This window comes from Trachemys scripta, chromosome 1 (genome assembly GCF_013100865.1).
Source record: "Trachemys scripta elegans isolate TJP31775 chromosome 1, CAS_Tse_1.0, whole genome shotgun sequence".
In the NCBI taxonomy this organism is placed as follows: domain Eukaryota; kingdom Metazoa; phylum Chordata; order Testudines; family Emydidae; genus Trachemys; species Trachemys scripta.
The window spans coordinates 28746844-28765346 of NC_048298.1; the positions used below are offsets into that span (position 1 = coordinate 28746844).

At 41.0% G+C, this 18503-nt stretch overlaps 1 protein-coding gene across 1 annotated transcript in view; it reads left to right on the plus strand.

Annotated features, from left to right (window-relative positions):
* The window catches only part of KIF21A (kinesin family member 21A), a 153617-nt gene that overhangs the window by 91644 nt on the left and 43470 nt on the right, over positions 1-18503 (plus strand). Inside the window, exons 13-21 of the mRNA XM_034772455.1 lie at positions 260-374; positions 2100-2288; positions 5689-5888; positions 6139-6246; positions 6963-7031; positions 7155-7369; positions 10189-10342; positions 10829-11026; positions 13208-13309. Coding sequence (XP_034628346.1) covers positions 260-374; positions 2100-2288; positions 5689-5888; positions 6139-6246; positions 6963-7031; positions 7155-7369; positions 10189-10342; positions 10829-11026; positions 13208-13309 — 1350 coding nt within the window. The remainder of the gene's footprint in view (positions 1-259; positions 375-2099; positions 2289-5688; positions 5889-6138; positions 6247-6962; positions 7032-7154; positions 7370-10188; positions 10343-10828; positions 11027-13207; positions 13310-18503) is intronic.

Genomic DNA, 18503 nt, shown 5'->3' on the forward strand with positions numbered 1-18503 from the left:
TTTTCCAACCCCTGAAATATAGGGTCGGCTTATGAAAGGGTCATACAATTTTTGCTATTTTTACCTATCCATTTTGGGGGGTCGGCTTATAAATGAACGGGCTAATGAACGAGTATATACGGTACTTAAAAGATGATATACTAGCTCATAGTCTGATTTGTTACCCTGCTTCCATGTACTTCCAAGTTAATCTAAGTGTCAAAGGGTGGGTGGGTAAATGTAGATTTTTGTCCTAATTTTTCCCCCTACTTACTTATAGGAAGAAATTCAGGAAATAAGTGATCATGAGGATGAGGAAGAAGACGAAGATGAAGATGATGATATGGAAGTTGTTGAAAGCTCAGATGAATCTGATTCTGACTTAGATGAAAAAGGTAACATCACTTCAGTATTTTTGCAGAATTTGTTTAAAAAAAAAACTGCTTTGTCTGCGCACCCCATATTTGGGCATAGATGATACTGTTTCATTCTGGTCCTGCCACTTTCCTTCTCCATGATGACTGCCATTTGCGGTTCTTTCCCTTTGGCAGGAAGGGAAGTATGCTCAGCATCTCTTGAGCCCACTATCAGTAGTATTCTGTGAATTATCTATAATGGTGTGCCCTTCCGGGGCTCCTAGAACATGTTTCTTTACATTGCCTCTCATCTTATTGCAAGAGTCCTGAATTGCCCTTGTGCAGTTCACCCAGGTTTGTTCTATAGCCCAGTAGAAGCAATCTGATACTTGATTTATTTCTCTAAACCTTTTGTTTAGAAAAATATCCTCAGTATAAGATTAAAACATTAGGTTAATTTTCTTCATTCTGAAGAACACCATGGATGAGGATGAGGTGATATCCAGCACCTGTTAATTCAGCTGTTTTCAGAGTTTAATTCTGAAATGATGAAGCTTATAAGCCAACTTGGTTATGAAGAGACAGAGGTTTCCTATATAGAAATGGTACTTGGCACAAAAAGCTAGTGTAGGCATTACACACAAATCAGGATTGCCCCCTTTATAAGCGCAGAATCTGGGATTCAGCCCAGCCCAACAATCTGCCTCATGAGAATTAGACCGGGGAACACTCCATGTATATCCATTCTTCTCTGATTGACTAACGGTCAGATAAGAACTTTAAAAAGGGCCACAGAACTTGGAGTGTCCCTGGCTGACCGCTCCATTCTGGAGCACAACCAGAGAAGCCAGGGCCCATTGGCTTATAAAGCTAACCTAATTGCAGTCAGGGCTAGGGGACCCCCTCCCTTTGATTGAGACAGCTCCTCACTTCTCTCTGGAGATAGGATATACCTTTTCAGCAGCTGGGTTAGGGAGTACGTGAGGGGGACCCCACCCCAAGATTCACGGACCAGTCAAGATTTCCTCCTTACACTCTCCTGAGCTTGCTGTTGGAAGTTTCTGCAGCTTTGGAGTTGAAGGAACTCTAGCAGGTTGTGTGAGCTGAGCACAAGGAGGGGCATGGTGTCAGAGATGGGAGTTGCGGGTAAGGAGTTGTGAAACAAAAATAGCACTGATCTGACATACATGAACTTTCCCATTATCCTACTAATTCCATATTTCACAGAATTGGTGTGGTGGGGGGAGGGCATGGTTTTGTATTTTTCTGGATCTCAAAAAATAGATTACCCAGGTGCAGATCCAGCATCTGTTTCCCTCTGTCAGAGTTACAAAATACTCAAAATCCTTATGTGCACAATCACATATGCAGTACAAAATTATAGATACATAAGCATTAAACTCCAAATGAGCTGTGACTGTCCAGAATGTATTCATATGAGCATGACAGATTTTGCATGTCAACCCAAAATTATTACATGATCCAAGCATATTAGGCAATACAGGTTTTTTGCAACATCTGACATTTGTACACTCAGAAGAGTATGGCTATTTATTGCCAGGTTGGCCCCGGTGTTTGGTAGTTTATGCCAAATAATTTGGCTTTTCAAAATCCTTGGCTTTTGGAAAAAATGCTTCTATGACATTATATTTTGATTACGCTAAAGTTACAGGAGGTGTTTGTCTATATATTTATATGGCCCTCATTGCCATAGAATCTGAGTGCCTCCATTTTTAGTATCTAATTTTTCTTTTTTTCTTTTAGAAAATTATCAGGCAGATTTAGCAAATATCACTTGTGAAATTGCCATAAAGCAAAAGCTGATAGATGAACTAGAGAACAGCCAACGAAGACTGCAGACTCTGAAAAAGCAATATGAAGAGAAGCTAATGATGCTACAACATAAGATTCGAGACACTCAACTTGAAAGAGATCAGGTTCTTCACAACCTGGGTAGGACATATAACTTTATTTAAATCATTTTACTGTAGTATCTTCATGACAAATTATTTGTTACTTTCCCCCTATACATATAAGTTGGTACTGCATGAAAACCGCGAGGAGAAATTATTTGAAAATTAGCTGCAAACTAGAGTCATTTTCTAATCTTTGTTAATTTTTCAGTTTTAATAATACTAGTTTTTAAGTCTTTATTACTGTTTGGTACTAGGGATAGGTGAACATGTATTTTCAACTTCTTGTCAGTTCTGACTTCCTTTCACACAGGTTAGTACTTGTATTCAAGGTTCTCGTTCCTTTTCCTTTTGGTCACCCTACATAAGAGAAGAACCAAAACCACAACAGACCAGTTCAGTGGTGCAGTCAGTGCTCTATGCCCCGTCATGGTTTGGGATGTAATCCAGACTAATGAGAGGTTGTGTCACTCTTGTCCTGTAACACTGAGTGCCTTAGAGTGCTCTGCAGTGGTAGCTCCCTGTCTGGATGCTCCCAGCCAGCAGACAAGCCACACTTTTGTCTCTACCAGCCTTGGTTTCTGCTGGCCAAGTGACCCTAATATATCCCCAGTCCTGAATTTCCTCAAAACCCTCTGCCCTGAAATGTCCAGCCTCTTCCTAGAACATTCAGAGGAGTAATAAAGTTTGTTGCTCCTTTAAAGGGGCAAAAGTACAGCAGCTTGTTGTTAATAATCACTTTAAGTCAAGCCCAGCACTGGGTTGATTTAGAATAAAAGTAAAACAAGTTTATTTAATCAAAAAGAGAGAGTTTTAAGTCAGTGCAAGTAGAAGGGATAAAGTCAGAATGGTTACAAGTGCATAAAAGTAAAAAACACTTTCTAGTGGCCAAGACTTAACTCCATAAGCTACAGCCTTGGTTCTAGGTAGATTTCCTACCAGTCTTTTTTTTTCCAGCCGTAGCTGACTTTCTCTCAGTCAGAACCTTCCACATAAGAACAAGATGCTGGTTTCCTTTGTCTTCCTTGGTGAAAGATCTTTACCTAAGCAGGTTTCTCACCTATATTCAGTTCAACCCCCTTGGCTGAAGGCCCCATCTTTCTCAGCTTGCAAGAGCTCTGGCCCATCCAGTGATGGATGCCAAGATGACTTATTCTTTCTCATTGTTTTGTCCCCCTACACTCAGGATGACCTCCTGTTGTTCTTCCCTTCCTGTGGACTTCCTTTTCCCTAATTGATTCATATGTAAATAGGGCTTCCATTGTTTTGATTCCAAAATGCTACCTTTTCTCCTAACTGGGGGAAAACCTGTTTCTCCCTGTGTTTGGTCTCAGGCTTTAAAGCATAATATCATTTGAGTATCCATATTTTCTCATTTAGTGTTAATACATATGTTTCACAATTATATTAATCACTAGAGTCTCATTAGCTTTCAGAAAAGACTTTACTGGCTACACTTTTATAGTACTGTAATATTTTGTACAATCAGTGGATTCAGTTATTTATCATTTGAGGTTCAGACTCACTACCTTTATAGCCCAGTAGACCATTTAAATGTATTCTCATATAAAGTTCCTTTTCTCCTTCTGGGAAGAGACGCCATGTGATCTGGTGCAGACCTCAACCTGGTTCGTCCCCCACTTGTGATAGTTGAGTCATTACCTCCTTCCCTGGTTAGCTTGATGGCTTTGTTTACCTTATGTGTAAATACATCTTCCCTATGTCTGCCTGATGACCAGGCTGGCGAGCCAAGCAAATACATATTTCATTGTCTAGGGAAGACTGGCCTTATGCATTGCTTGCCAAATGCATACTAAGAATATAATTCTAGCACATATCCATAACTCTTTGTACACACCCCATACATTCAAGAATATTAATGATCAGTGACTTGTTAGTTTTCCAACGATATCTTACATGACATGTTTTAGATACAGATTCTGACAACTGTGTGATAAGTGAGTATGTCATGCCTGACGAGCTCCTGACACAGAATACTGACCCACAAATGGGCCTCTATGTCACATCCCTTATTTAAGTGATGGATGGCTGATAAACTGCCACTTTATTTTGAATAACCCACAATTTAAAATAATATTTTAACTGTTATACAGGCAGTGTTTACTTTATTCTGCTTTACTCAAATTTTATTTACACATTCATTTTCATCATTGCCGAGCAGTCACAGCCCCCACGGACTTCTGAAGGGCTTAGGAGTCATTGACACTTTTGAAAATCGGTCCCAAGGTGTTGCATGTTGCAAACACCTCAGAACCATAGGCCATTTTTGAAAATGTTGGCCTTAACTTACGTTGGGGAGCTTTTCCTGTGTCCCCCTAACCACACCCACCATTTTTAAGCCCAAGCAGATAACTGGACACACTTTGAATAACAGTTACAGTCCTGGTCCCTAAAACAGTGAGCTGGAGAAATAGCCTGATGTGTAACTGCAATTAAAGGTTTGTTCTACAGCATCAGATTGAGTATGTGAGTGTATCAGATATGAGGGCAACTGTTATTTAAATAATGCTGGCTAGGGGCCCAAGCTAATGCTCACAGTAATCAATGCAAGAACTCACTGCGATGAGTTCAGTAGGCACTGAATTACATTACTTGTTCTTTGCTACTGTGTGTTAGACTTGGACTTAATTATGAGGTTCTTGCTGGAAGAAGCTGGAGACTTTCCATGTACAAGTTATTCTGATGTTATATGGAGAAAAAGAAATTCACTGGGTGTACCAAGCCAGAAATGATGGGTGCTTTTCCTGACCACATGGCTACCAGCAGCAGCTTTCAGTGGTTTTTGATGATGTAAGAGGATCCAATATAGCTTGCGGGTCCTGGAACTTGAAGGGAAGGAGACATTTTAATTTACACTCCCACAGAGAGAGACACCTATTAAGTGCACCAATCTTTTTGAGTTGAGTCCTTAAGATTCTGTCAGTGTTGCTCTGTACGTTAGCCAGAGAAGGTCAGAGTTGGCATCCACCATTAGTTTCCTGTTCAGATTTGCTTGGGTAAACTGTAGTGTTAGGGGGAGAGAAGTGAGAATAGAGCGCTTAAAGTCTCCAACTCCTGTGTCCAGTGTAGACAATGTGTTCAGTAAAGCAGAAGGGAATTCTTCCGTTTTTGTTTTTAATTTGGTGTATGTGCCTTCAGTGCAAGGAAACCAGAGGATATATTAAAATTAGAAACCAATTAAGGATATAAAGCTGATTGTGTTAGTACTTGATATATTACCCAAAGCTATAGCAGTCATCAATTCTGGGTAGAGACTTCACAGCAGTGTGGAAGATAGAAGCAGAATGGGAAATTTAAATAGTTTAAAGCTGATTGGAGACTACTGCCAGTAAGCTGCTGACTGCAGAGGTAACTCCGTATTGACAAAGTGGAGATATTCTCAACAAATTAGCAGATAAGAATTCTCTTTTGTTATTTAGGTTCTGTGGAGTCTTGTTCAGAAGAAAAAGCAAAAAAAATCAAGTCCGAATATGAGAAAAAACTCCAAACCATGAATAAAGAACTGCAAAGACTGCAAACTGCTCAGAAAGAACATGCACGATTGCTTAAAAATCAGTCTCAATATGAAAAGCAGCTGAAGAAACTGCAGCAGGATGTGACTGAGATGAAAAAAACTAAGGTTTTTTTTAATATGGTTAACATTTGATCAATGGGAAAGGGATTGAGAGCCATTTTCTCACATTAATGCTCTCACATTAAAGACGAAAAAAGTTTATCTGGGAGGAGGTAAATTACTGAAAGTACAGAATAGAAATAGGAGATTATAGCATGAAGAAAATGCTCTTTACAGGAGTGGTGGGAGAATAAAAACATTTTCCTTTAAAGTAAATGCCCTCTGTTAAGGTGGTTAAGAGATTGTTTCTATGCAGGTTCGCCTGATGAAACAAATGAAAGAAGAGCAAGAAAAAGCCAGGATGACAGAATCTAGAAGAAACAGAGAGATTGCACAGCTTAAAAAGGAGCAGCGCAAGCGAGAGGTGATTTACAGATAAGATGTGAATGTTCATAAAGCTTTCTGTACAGTAGTAAACTTGCTCATTATGATGTGGAATATGTCACATTTCTTCCCTATAAACACAAATCCCCTCCTCTTACCATTAAACACGATTTTGCTTGACATGTGATGCATTTTAGTTACATTATGGAAATCCTGCCTCTAGGCTTCAAGTAGTAACTATTACAGGTCTGTCTCATCTTACGCTGGGGTTACATTCCATGGTCAGCGTGTAAAGCGAAAACTTATAGTCAAAATTACATTGAGTGTGATGGCGGGCGGAATCGCCCGCACTACAGGAACAGTATTTAAATTATTTTTCTCTTTTTTTGTTTGTTTTTGCCGACCGCGTAAAGCTGAATTTGCGCATGTTAAATGCGCATAAGATGCGACAGACCTATACTGAAAACAAAGGCTCATTGTAGATATACCAGTGCCATTTGCAAAATTCTAGATGCCCCTTCCCCCCAGCCAAGTTATCTATTTGATGGGGGCAAGTAAAGTATTGAGATGTGTTTTTCGATTATAACCATTATATCAAATAATGGGCAAGAAGATTTTGCACCTGGGTTAACCCATTTTCACAACAGTTTTGCAAGCCTATATAAGCATATATTGGACTTCTTTTTCAGTTACAGACTGTTAATGACAAATGTTGGAGAGAAAAATATTTGGCTTATTCGTTGTTATTGTTCACAGCATCAGCTCAAACTTCTGGAAGCTCAGAAAAGAAATCAAGAAGTTGTTCTACGCCGCAAAACAGAAGAGGTATTGTTTTACAGCACTGGTGTGTCCTGTCAGATCATAGATATTTGCATCATTTCTGGTCATAAAGTCGAATTTATAATGCCACATATGGAAGTAATATGTCTTGGTGTCCTGCTGTTTCAGGTTACAGCTCTGCGTCGACAAGTAAGGCCTATATCTGATAAAGCAGCTGGGAGGGTGAGTCGGAAGCTGAATTTGCCTGACCATCCTATTCAAGAACCAAGTTCTAGTATGTCATCTGTAGACTGTGATGGATCAAGATCAGCAGCACAGCAGAAGATGAGAATTCCTGTGGCCAGGGTCCAAGCATTATCAGTAACTGCAACAAATGGAACCAGGTAAAGATTAGGGCTGTCAAGCGATTAAAAAAATTAATCACATGATTAAAAAAATGAATAGCAATTAATTGTGCTGTTAAACAACAATAGAATACCATTTATTTTAAATATTTTTGGATGATTACTACATTTTCAAATATATTAATTTCAATTCTAAGACAGAATACAAAGTGAGTACAGTGCTCACTTTAAATTTATTTTTTATTACAAATATTTGCACTGTAAAAAACAAAATATTGTATTTTTCAGTTCACCTCATACAAGTACTATAGTGCAATCTCTTTATCATGAAAGTTGAACTTACAAATGTAGAATTATGTACCAAAAAACTGGCATTCAAAAATAACTATGTAAAACTTTAGAGTCTGCAAGTCCACTCAGTCCTACTTCTTGGCCAGCCAATCACTCAGACAAACAAGGTTGGTTACAATTTGCAGGAGATAATGCTGCCTGCTTCTTGTTTACAATGTCACCTGAAAGTGAGAGCAGGTGTTTGCATGGCACTGTTGTAGCTGGCGTTGCAAGATATTTACGTGCTAGATGCATTAAAGATTCATATGTCCCTTCATGCTTCAACCACCATTCCAGAAGACATCCTTCATGCTGATGATGGGTTCTGCTTGATAACGATCCGAAGCAGTGTGGACTGACACATGTTCATTTTCCTCATCTGAGTCAGATGCTACCAGCAGAAGGTTGATTTTCTTTTTTGGTGGTTCGGGTTCTGTAGTTTCTGCATCCAAGTGTTGCTCTTTTAAGACTTCTGAAAGCATGCTCCACACCTAGTCTCTCTCAGATTTTGGACGACACTTCAGATTCTTAGATCTTGGGTCGAATGCTCTAGCTATTTTAGAAATCTCTCATCGGTACCTTCTTTGCATTTTGTCAAATCTGCTGTGAAAGTGTTCTTAAAATGAACATGTGCTGGGTCATCATTCAAGACAGCTATAATACGAAATGTATGGAGAATGTAGGTAAAACAGAGCAGGAGACACACAATTCTCCCCCAAAGGAGTATAGTCACAAATTTAATTGACGCGTTATTTTTTTAATGAGCATCATCAGCATGGAAGCATGCCGTCTGGAATGGTGGCCGAAACATGAAGGGGCATACGAATGTTTAGTATGTCTGGCCATGTAAATACCTTGCAATGCCAGCTACAAAAGTGCCATGCGAAAGCTTGTTCTCGCTTTCAGGTGACGTAAATAAGAAGCAGGCAGCAGTATCGCCGGTCAACGTAAACAAACTTGTTTGTCTTAGCGATTGGCAGAATAAGAAGTAGGATTGAGTGGACTTGTAGTCTCTAAAGCAGGGGTGGGCAAACTTTTTGGCCTGCGGTCCACATCGGGGAGGGGGAGGGTCAATTGAATGTAGGGCTGTGGCAGGGGGTTGGGGTGCAGGAGGGAGTGCGGTGTGCAGGAGAGGATGCAGTGTGCAGGAAGGGGCTCAGGGCAGGGGGTTGGGATGCAGGAGGAGTGCGGGGTACGAGAGAGGGCTCAGAGCAGGGGGTTGGGGTGCAGGAGGGGTGTGGCAGGGGGTTGGGATGCAGGGCCCGGCGCAGCAGCGGCACGGAGCAGGCCTAAGGGAGGCTTCCTGCCTGCCATGGCCCCGCGCCGCTCCCGGAAGTGGCCAGCATGGTGCCGGCCACTTCCGGGAGCTGCACGGGTCCAGGGAAGGCAGGGAGTCTGCCTGCTGGAAATCCCGTGGGCGGATTGAAAGCCCTGACGGGCCGAATCTGGCCCGCGGGCCATAGTTTGCCCTCCCCTGCTCTAAAGTTTTATACTGTTTTGTTTTTGAGTGCAGTTATGTAAGCAAAAATATCTGCATTTGTAAGTTACACTTTCACGATAAAGAGATTGCGCTACAATAGTTGTATGAGGTGAACTGAAAAATACTATTTCTTTCATTTATCATTTTTACAGTGCATATATTCGTAATTAAAAATTATATAAAGTGAGAACTGTGCACTTTGTATTCTGTGTGTAACTGAAATCAATATTGAAAATGTAGAAAAACATCCAAAAATATGTAATACATTTCAATTGGTATTCTATTGTTATAAGTGTGATTAATCGCGATTAATTTTTTTTGAGTTAATTGTGTGTGTTAACTGCGATTAATTGACAGCCCTAGTAAAGACTAAACATACTTACTTATTTTACAATTTTACAATTTATAGTAGACATTCCTATCTAGATAGATATTGTAATGTTTTCTATTTTACAATCTGATGTCACTTCCTATTCCCATAAAATGGTCCTATGACTGTTAACTTCACCAGGAGCAGGATTGAGCCTGGCATATTGTTATATAGGATAGAACAGTACAAAATGCCATTACAGGACAAGTCATACTTAAAAATCTAAATTTTTTAAAATTCAGTTGCCATACTCAGCAAAATGTCATAGCGGTCCAGTTGCCCACATTATTCTTAAGAACAAATAACATCTCAGGAAAACAAAAAATACAAATACAGTTACACTTATGGATGGTCTGGGATTTGTACTCTGAAGCAGATTTGCTTATTTAATTGAAACTGGTCCTCAGATGACAGAAGTTCCTTATAAATCATTGCTTGAATTTCCACGATCCCTCCTTTGAAATGCTACAGGACTTGACATATGTTTTGAAGTGCCAAAGATTATGAAGTACATCTGCAGAGAACTGATTACAAGTGGATGTGGAGTCAGGGTCTGCAAAAAAAAAATGTCATGTTTTTAAACATAATAATAATTTTGCATTGATAATTTGCAGTTTCAAAATCTAAACTGGACCATGTAGTTACATTCAGTAATGTGGCTCTCTGAATTAACCATAGGAAGAAATACCAAAGAAAAGGAACAACTGTCAGAGTTTATTCCTCAAAGGCAGCCAGGATGAAGTGGCAATTACTTGAACGCAAAGTGACTGACATCATTATGCAGAGAATGACCATTTCCAATATGGAAACAGATATGAATAGACTACTTACGGTATGGTATTTATTATGCAATATCTTACATGCTATTGTATTAAAATAGCAGAAAGCAGATCCACTTTCTTTTATCAATAAATTACTTGTTCATATAGGACCTGCCAAGGTGATTCAAAGCCCATCTAAATCAATGGAAAGGCTCCCTGTAACTTGAGTAAGCATTGGTTTAGGCCAGAGGTCGGAGGTGCTTAACACCTTGAAGGCACAAGTGTATAAAGTGATTTATTGCCAGAAGTGTTTGAATCCCAGCGTAGAACGCAGAACCATCAAACTTTGCTGCGTAAGAAACAAAACAAATATGGTGTAGGTATCAAGATCTAAAAACACCTTATGTATGTGTTGTCAAATACATTCATATTCTCTATTATTCCTCTCCCTCGGCAAAAATGTACACTGTAACCAGAAAAGAAGAAAAATAAATAATAAAAATTATATTTGATTTAAGTATGTAATCTTTTTATTTAAAATTTCTCTTGGAAAATAGCAACGTGAAGAACTTACAAAAAGAAGAGAGAAGCTTTTGAAAAAAAGGGAGAAAGTAATCAACGATGATGGTGGAGAAGCAGACAAAAATGTCCATAACATCAATGAGGAGATGGAGTCACTAACTGCAAATATAGATTACATCAATGACAGTATTTCTGACTGCCAAGCAAACATTATGCAGATGGAGGAAGCAAAGGTAGGTCAAGTGCTAAGGTTACCGTAATAGTAACATGTACCACTGGGAAATTGCATTAGCCTTGAGAATATTTTATTCTTTGGTAAATTTTGCCTTGGTATTTCATTCATTATGCAACCTACTCATTATGTTGTTAAGTTCAAATATGTTGAGGGGATGGTTGATATAGGTGGTCTTTGTACAATGGGGTTTTCAGATATAAGTATTAGCTTTGATTATGTAATGTAAGGTAACATTGCAGGGCCTTTTAAATGCCAAAGCTGATGCTTTCCATTCTGCTGACATTAAATACTATGGTTCTTGTGACAAAAGCTCACAAATTTAATTTAAATCCTCCTTCCACAGTTGGCTGTTACAGTACAGTCTATTTCATATTCAGAAGACACACTTTCAGTTGTACTTGATTATTGTCTTATACATGAGTATATATCAATACTTCACTGTTAAACTGGGAGGATGTATCCAGTGTGGTCAGTCCGGGGTTCAGTACTATTCGATATTTTCATAAATGACTTGGATAACAAAGTGGAGAATAGGCTTATAAAATTTTCAGATGACACCAAGCTGGGAAGTCTTGCAAGCAGTTTGGGGGACAGGATTAGAATTCAAAACAACCTTGACAAATTGGAACATTGGTCTGAAATCAACAAGATGAAATTCAGTAAAGACAAATGCAAAGTACTTCACTTAGGAAGGAAAAAAATCAAATTCCCAACTACAAAATCGGAAATAACTGGCTAAGTGATAGTGCTGAAAAGGATCTGGAGGTTATAGTGAATCATAAATTGAATATGAGTCGGCAATGTGATGCAGCTGTGGGAAAAAAAGGCTAATATAATTCTGGGGTGTATTAACAGGAATGTTTATGTAAGACATGGGAGGTAATTGTTCTGCTCTACTTGGCACTGGTGAGGACTCAGCTGGAGTACTGTGTCCAGTTCTGCAAGCCACCCTTGAGGAAGGATGTGGACAAAGTCAAGGGGAGAGCAAAAAACAGATGAAAGGTTTAGAAAACTTGACCTATGAGGAAAGTTTAAAAAAAATCTGACATGTTTAGTCTTGGGAAAAGAAAACTCAGATGGAACCTGATAAGTTTTCAAATATATTAAGGGAGTTATGAAAAGGATGGTGATGAATTATTCTCCATGTCCACTAAAGGTAGGACAAGAAGTAATGGGCTTACTCTCCAGCAAGGGAGGTTTAGATTAGATAGTAGGAAAAATTCTCAACTCTACAGTAGTTAAGATATGGAATAGGCCTTCAAGGGAGGTTGTGGAATCCCCATCATTGGAAGTTTTGAAAAACAGGTTGGACAAACACCTGTTAGGGATGGTCTAGGTTTATTTGATCCTGCCACACAGCAGGAAGCTGAATTTGATGACTTCTCGAGTTCCTTCCAGCCTTACATTTCTATGATTCTATAAACAGTTAAATTAGTTGTAATGTTGTTTTTGATATAACTGTTACTCTGTACTTTTTGAATATATTATATTAATAGAGTAAAATAAGGTAAAGAAGATTAATTGTATTGTCAAACAAATATATTGTTCACCTTGGATTGCCAAATGTAATCTGATAGGCAGAGATGAAGTCATAGGAACTAGGTGTTATAATTGTGTAGAAATGGGATTATTACCAGGAGCAGTGAAACCATCATACAGTTTGCCTTTTTAACTGCATTACATAGCAAAGTGTTTTTAACCACCAGACAGAATTTTCTAGAACTCTGTGGTACAGACTGCATCACGCAGTCTAAGCTATAATATTTAGTACCTTCTCAAAACCTCACTTTGACTTATTCTTTTACAGGGTTGGTCTGTTCCTGAATTCCTAGTTTACATTACTACATCAGTAACTTACACTATTCTCCTCATACCAGGATAATAGTTCCTTGAACTTTTGACCAGCTAGCCAATATGATGCAGGGACATATAACCCCTGCGGCATTAATAATGACGTTTCAACACAAAGAGCTCCTAAGGGAGTCTATAATGTTTAAAGATGGGATTTTCCAAAATGCTTTAATTAGGTTAAGAGAACACATCTCATTGACTATCATTGTTTTTGAAAACCCTACCCTGAATCTTTAGTGTTAATATAATTCATATTTTAAAATAGCAGCACTTGTGTCATATAAATAGGATGTAAATTTCCTGACTTTTTTTACTGTTGTGCATGTAGGAAGAAGGAGAGACTGTGGATTTGTCTGCAGTGATTAATGCCTGCACACTAACAGAAGCTCGATATCTTCTTGATCACTTCCTCACAATGGGCATTAATAAGGTAACACAGGGAGTAAAATATATTGTGCTTTCTGCTGAAGCATTTTGAATTGTCACATACTTTACAGGTATTTGCATGTTGGATCTGTAAGGCTTTGACTAAAACATAAAAAACATATTTCAGGATGAAGTGTGCAAAAAATACTGCCAAATTATGAAATTATGCATATTCAACTATGCTGCCATATCACAAATGGTTTTTCCAGGGAAAAGAGCTGTAGTTTATTCTCTGTCCCCTGCCTCACACAAAAAAATCAAGTGTTATCAGTCACTGTAAAGAAATAAGACAATTAAGAAAAACACTACTAAGACCTATCCAGGCCATTTTTTTCAAAAATATGTATCTACGGTTAAGCTCCTAACTCCTTATTAAGACTCTTAAATAAGCGTGCTGATTTTCAAAACAACTGAGCACTCTGCAGCTCTCAGTGACTTCAATGGATGGTGCTAGGTGCTCAGAACTTCTGAAAACCAGAGCAGTTTTAAGGATCCTAACGTTAAGCAACTATTTCTTAAAACTGTAACCTAGCTTTTTTAAATAACAAAACTGGAGTTACGTATTTCTCACTGGCTATTTTCCATCCATATAACATATACATTTGACAAGACTTGTGCTTTTCAACATAGCAAGATGGCTTTTTTTCTTAATGTCTGGAATCCATTGAATAATAACTTCAGAGTGAATGAGGTCACTACATATTTGGCATTTTATAATCTATATTTAATAGCTACAGATATATCGGCTTCCCATTCTTACATATCAGAGATGTATCTGGAATATCAAATACCAATTGATATCTACTTGGAGTAGTGTCCCTATGGGTGCTCCACTGTAGGTGTATGTGCACCTCTGCACCTCTAATGGGAGATTTTTGGTAGCATTGTCAGTTGAGCCCGCACTTGCGCTTTCCCTCCTTCGTGGTCTGCCTCGAGCCTATCTAGTATTGCACAGGCAAACCCCCTGTGACACTGCACCCCATATTCTTCATAGTGATCTTATTATGATGTATATTATGCAGCAGAGTGTGAGAGGGAGCCCTGGCTGGTGGGTCAGAGGGCTCAGTGGTACCCCAGTTCCACGTGGCACCCTGGAGGGAACAGTCACACCCCCGCCCTCAGTGCTTTCTCAACCGCCTTTGGCTTTGAAGGAGCAAGCAGTTGTCCCTTCCTTATCTGCGCCATTAGCATAAGTAGTAATTGCTTCTGTTTATTTTGTTCTCCTTAATAGTTAGTGTTTCCTTTCTTTACTCCTTTGGGATTAAAGGAGGGGGGGAAAGGAAGAAAGAGGGGGGTATTTAGTTTTTCCTGTCTTGTCTCGTGGAATTTCTATCCCCCCACCCCACCAGGTGTTTAGAAGACTGTTTTTTTCAGTTTTAAAAAAAAAAAAAGAGGAGGAGGAAAGAAGACCTTTCTTCTGCATTCCCTGCTAGAGGATGATAGCCCCCTGCCCTGGGGCATGCCCAGCTCTCCCGGCTCCAAGAGTGCCTCTTCTGCAAGGAGTCGATTCCTGTATTGGCCAGACACTCTCACTGTGTCTGGTGCTTGGGAGAGTCCCACAGAAGTGCTTCCCTTGCCACAGCTAAAACGGTAGGAACTGGGAGCTGAAATTAAAACTCCTCCTTATGGAGAAGGCAATTCAGTCTCTAGGGGACTCCGATGCTGACCCCGGATCATCCCTGGAGCCTTTAAGTTCAAAAGGGGTAGAGTTGTGAAAAAAAACAGCATACGCCCCTTGTAAAGGCTCGTAAAAAGGGCGCTGAGTCGTTGGCCAGCCAGAAGGGTTCCCCAGTGCTGCCACCTTGGTACCAAAAAACATTCCCCAGTGCTGCCACCTAGTTTTAGGCTCGAGTCGTTGGCCAGCCAAAGGGGTTCCTCAGTGTTGCCACCTCGGTACTGACGGCATTATTAGCTCTGAAGCCCGGTACCCAGAAGGGGGCCTCCGCTATGAACACGGCTGCAGCGCCTGGAGAAGCCAGAGGCTCAGGCTCTGAGGCAACAGTATCGCCCCCCCATGGAGAGAGAAATTACCATACCATCTCTAAAAGAGCAGCACAGAGAAAACTTTTGGTACCGGGCGCATCAAAGCGCTCATCTAGGGAGTGCTCTGCATTTTCTCAACCATTGGTACCGACAAAGTACCACGGACACTCCTCTGCGGTACCGAGTGAGCCCACAGTACCGAATGAGCTCCGGTATCCTGGAGACCTGATGGTTGGGGAAGAAACACAATCCCCAATACTCTCTCTCGACACGGGCTGTGTACCACCCATACCCTAGTCAGCGCCGCCGTTGTGGTGACGAGTCTGACAGTGGCCAGGAGGAAGTCATTTCCCCGGCTCCTCTTTCACGGCAGTTGGGAAAATATCATCTCTGAAAGATGGGTCCTGGAGATTATTTCGAAGGGTTACACCATTTAATTCATGTTCCTTCCCCATCCCCCTACAGGGACTCTTCTAACAAGAACCTACTTAGTCAAGAAATAGATCATTTATTATACCTAGAGGCCATAGAACCAGTCCCAGTGCAACTCAGGAGCAAGGAGTGTTTTACTCCAATTAGTTCCTGATCTCCAAGGCGAAGGGAGGTTGGAGGCTCATTCTAGATCTAAGGGCATTAAATAAATACGGGAAGGTGCAGAGGTTCAAGATGATCACACTAGCAGCCATTATTCCAGGTCTAGAGCCAGGAGATTGATTTCCGGCCCTCAACCTATAAGATGTCTACTTCCAGATCTCGATACAACCATTGTACAAGAGATTCCTACAGTTTACCTTTGGGCAGGTCCATTATCCATACAGACTGCTCCACCCAGGGTATTCTCCCAGGTTCTCTCCATTGTAGCGGCACACTAACACCGGTACAGCGACTGGAGTTTATCAGCACCAACCTTGATGCAGTCCAAGCATGAGCATTCCTCCCGCTACACAGACTCACCACCCTGGGACGGATGCCTCTCTAATAGGCAGGGGAGCTCACCTACACAACCACCAGGTTCAGGGCAAATGGCCTTCCACAGAAGTGACCCTCCATATCACTCTTCGGGAGCTAAGGGCTGTCAGGAACCCCCGTGCACACTTTTTACCTTTCATCAAAAATACACACACAAAGGTCATGATTGACAATATGACACATATATTTTCCATAAATCGCCAAGGGGGGGTGCTAGATCTCCCTCCTTCTGCATAGAAGCACTCAAACTTTGGAGTTGGTGCATCCATGATGTGCTCATCTCATCTGTCTGTCTACCAGGGATACAGAACGTGACAGTCGACAGTCTGTTGGAATTTTTCTCACGACCACGAATGGGACCCAAACTCAGAGGTGCTTTGAGATACATTTGCTCTTTGGGGAACCCTGACTACGGATCTCTTCACTACTTACCGGAACAAGAAACATCCTCATTACTGCTCCTGGGCCGGACTGTGGAAACATTCACTGGGAGACGCCCTCATCCTCCCATGAGACGGGGACCTCTTGTATGCCTTTTCCCAGTTTCCTCTTCTATCTAAGGTCCTGTTAAAAACTCAGCAAGATAAAGCAAGAGTTATTCTGATTGCCCTCCTGGCCAATACAAGTCTGACACCTGACACAGATGGCAATATGTCCTCTGGTTCCTCTTCAGCCCATTCCTCACTTGCTCTCTCAAAACAATGGGCTGATCCTTCACCCCCACCTGCGGGTCCTCCACCTCCAGGATTGGCTCTTTCTGAGTTCTAAGGCTTAGCGGCAGAATGCTCTGATGAGCTGAAAGATGTGTTGCTACACAGCCATAAGTTGACCACTTGACATACTTACCTACAAAATGGAAATGATTCCAAGTTTGTTGTCATTCTAAACACACAGTCCCAACCTCCTCTTCCCTCCCTCTGATTTTACACTACATTTTAGACCTCAAGACGTCAAAACTCTTACTCAGCTCCCTTAAGGTACATCTTGTGGCGAAAATGGCTTTCAGGTAGGCAGATACTCGGTATTCACTCACTCACTGATGCATAGATTCCTTAAGGGCATTGGGAATCTCTTCCCTGCTCCAGCCTAGGATCTTAACCTAGTTCTCAGGGCTTTGACTAGACCTCCCTTTGAGTTCATGGGAACCTGCTCTCTCTTACACCTGTCCATGAAGACAGCATTTCTAATTGCCATCACCTCAGCTACGCATATAGGAGAAATAGCGGCCTTGCTGGCACACCCACCATTCATGGTCTTTTTTTAAAGATAAAGTAACTCTAAGGCCATATCCCAAGTTTCTCCCTACTTTCTTTGCACTTTCCATGTGAATCAACAGATCCATCTCCCTGCTTTTTTTCCCCAAACCACATTGTGAGAACAGGGAGACGATTCTGTATATGCTAGATGTTAGAAGAACACTAGCATTCTACTTGGACTGGACTAAGGACTTCAGGAAATCCCCTAAGCTCTTCCTTTCATTCACAGAAAGATCCAAAGGCTCTCTGATATCTGCTTAAAGACTATCCAAATGGGTCTCTGGTTACATTAATCACTGTTATCAAGGGCGCAACATGCTGCCTCTGATCTCGTGGAGTGCGTATGGACTCTGGACAATTTCTACATTGGTCATGTGCCTTAAAGATATCCCTATCTCAGCAATCTGTAGAGGAGCAACTTGGGCCTCCTCCCACACTTTTGGAGAACATTATGCAATCACTGGAGATTTGGCCTCCAACGTGATCTTTGACTTCACAGTACTCTCTGTAGTAACAAACTCCACTCCGAAGTCCCAGCCTTCCGTGGTGGATCCTGGTCAGGAGTCACCTACAGTGGAGCACCCATAAGAACACTACTCGAAAAAGAAGAGGAAGTTACTCACCTTGTGCAGTAACGATAGTTCTTCGAGATGTGTGTCCCTACGGATGCTCCACAACCCGCCCTCCTCCCCTCTCCTTCAGAGTTCTCCACAGGGCTCTGTGGCAGAGAAGGAACTGAATGGGGGGAGGGTTTGCCCATGCAGTGCTGGCAGATTACACGAGAGGGAGGGCACATGTGCAGACTCAACGGATACTGCTACCAAAAATCTCTGACTAGAGGCACAGGGGCGCACATACACCTGGAGTGGAGCACCCATAGGGGGACACATCTCGAAGAGCCATGTTACTGCACAAATTGTGTGAGGCACTTTGCTCCTCCTCCTGTTAGATGATTAACATGTAGCAGAGCCAAAGTTTTTGCATACTTGC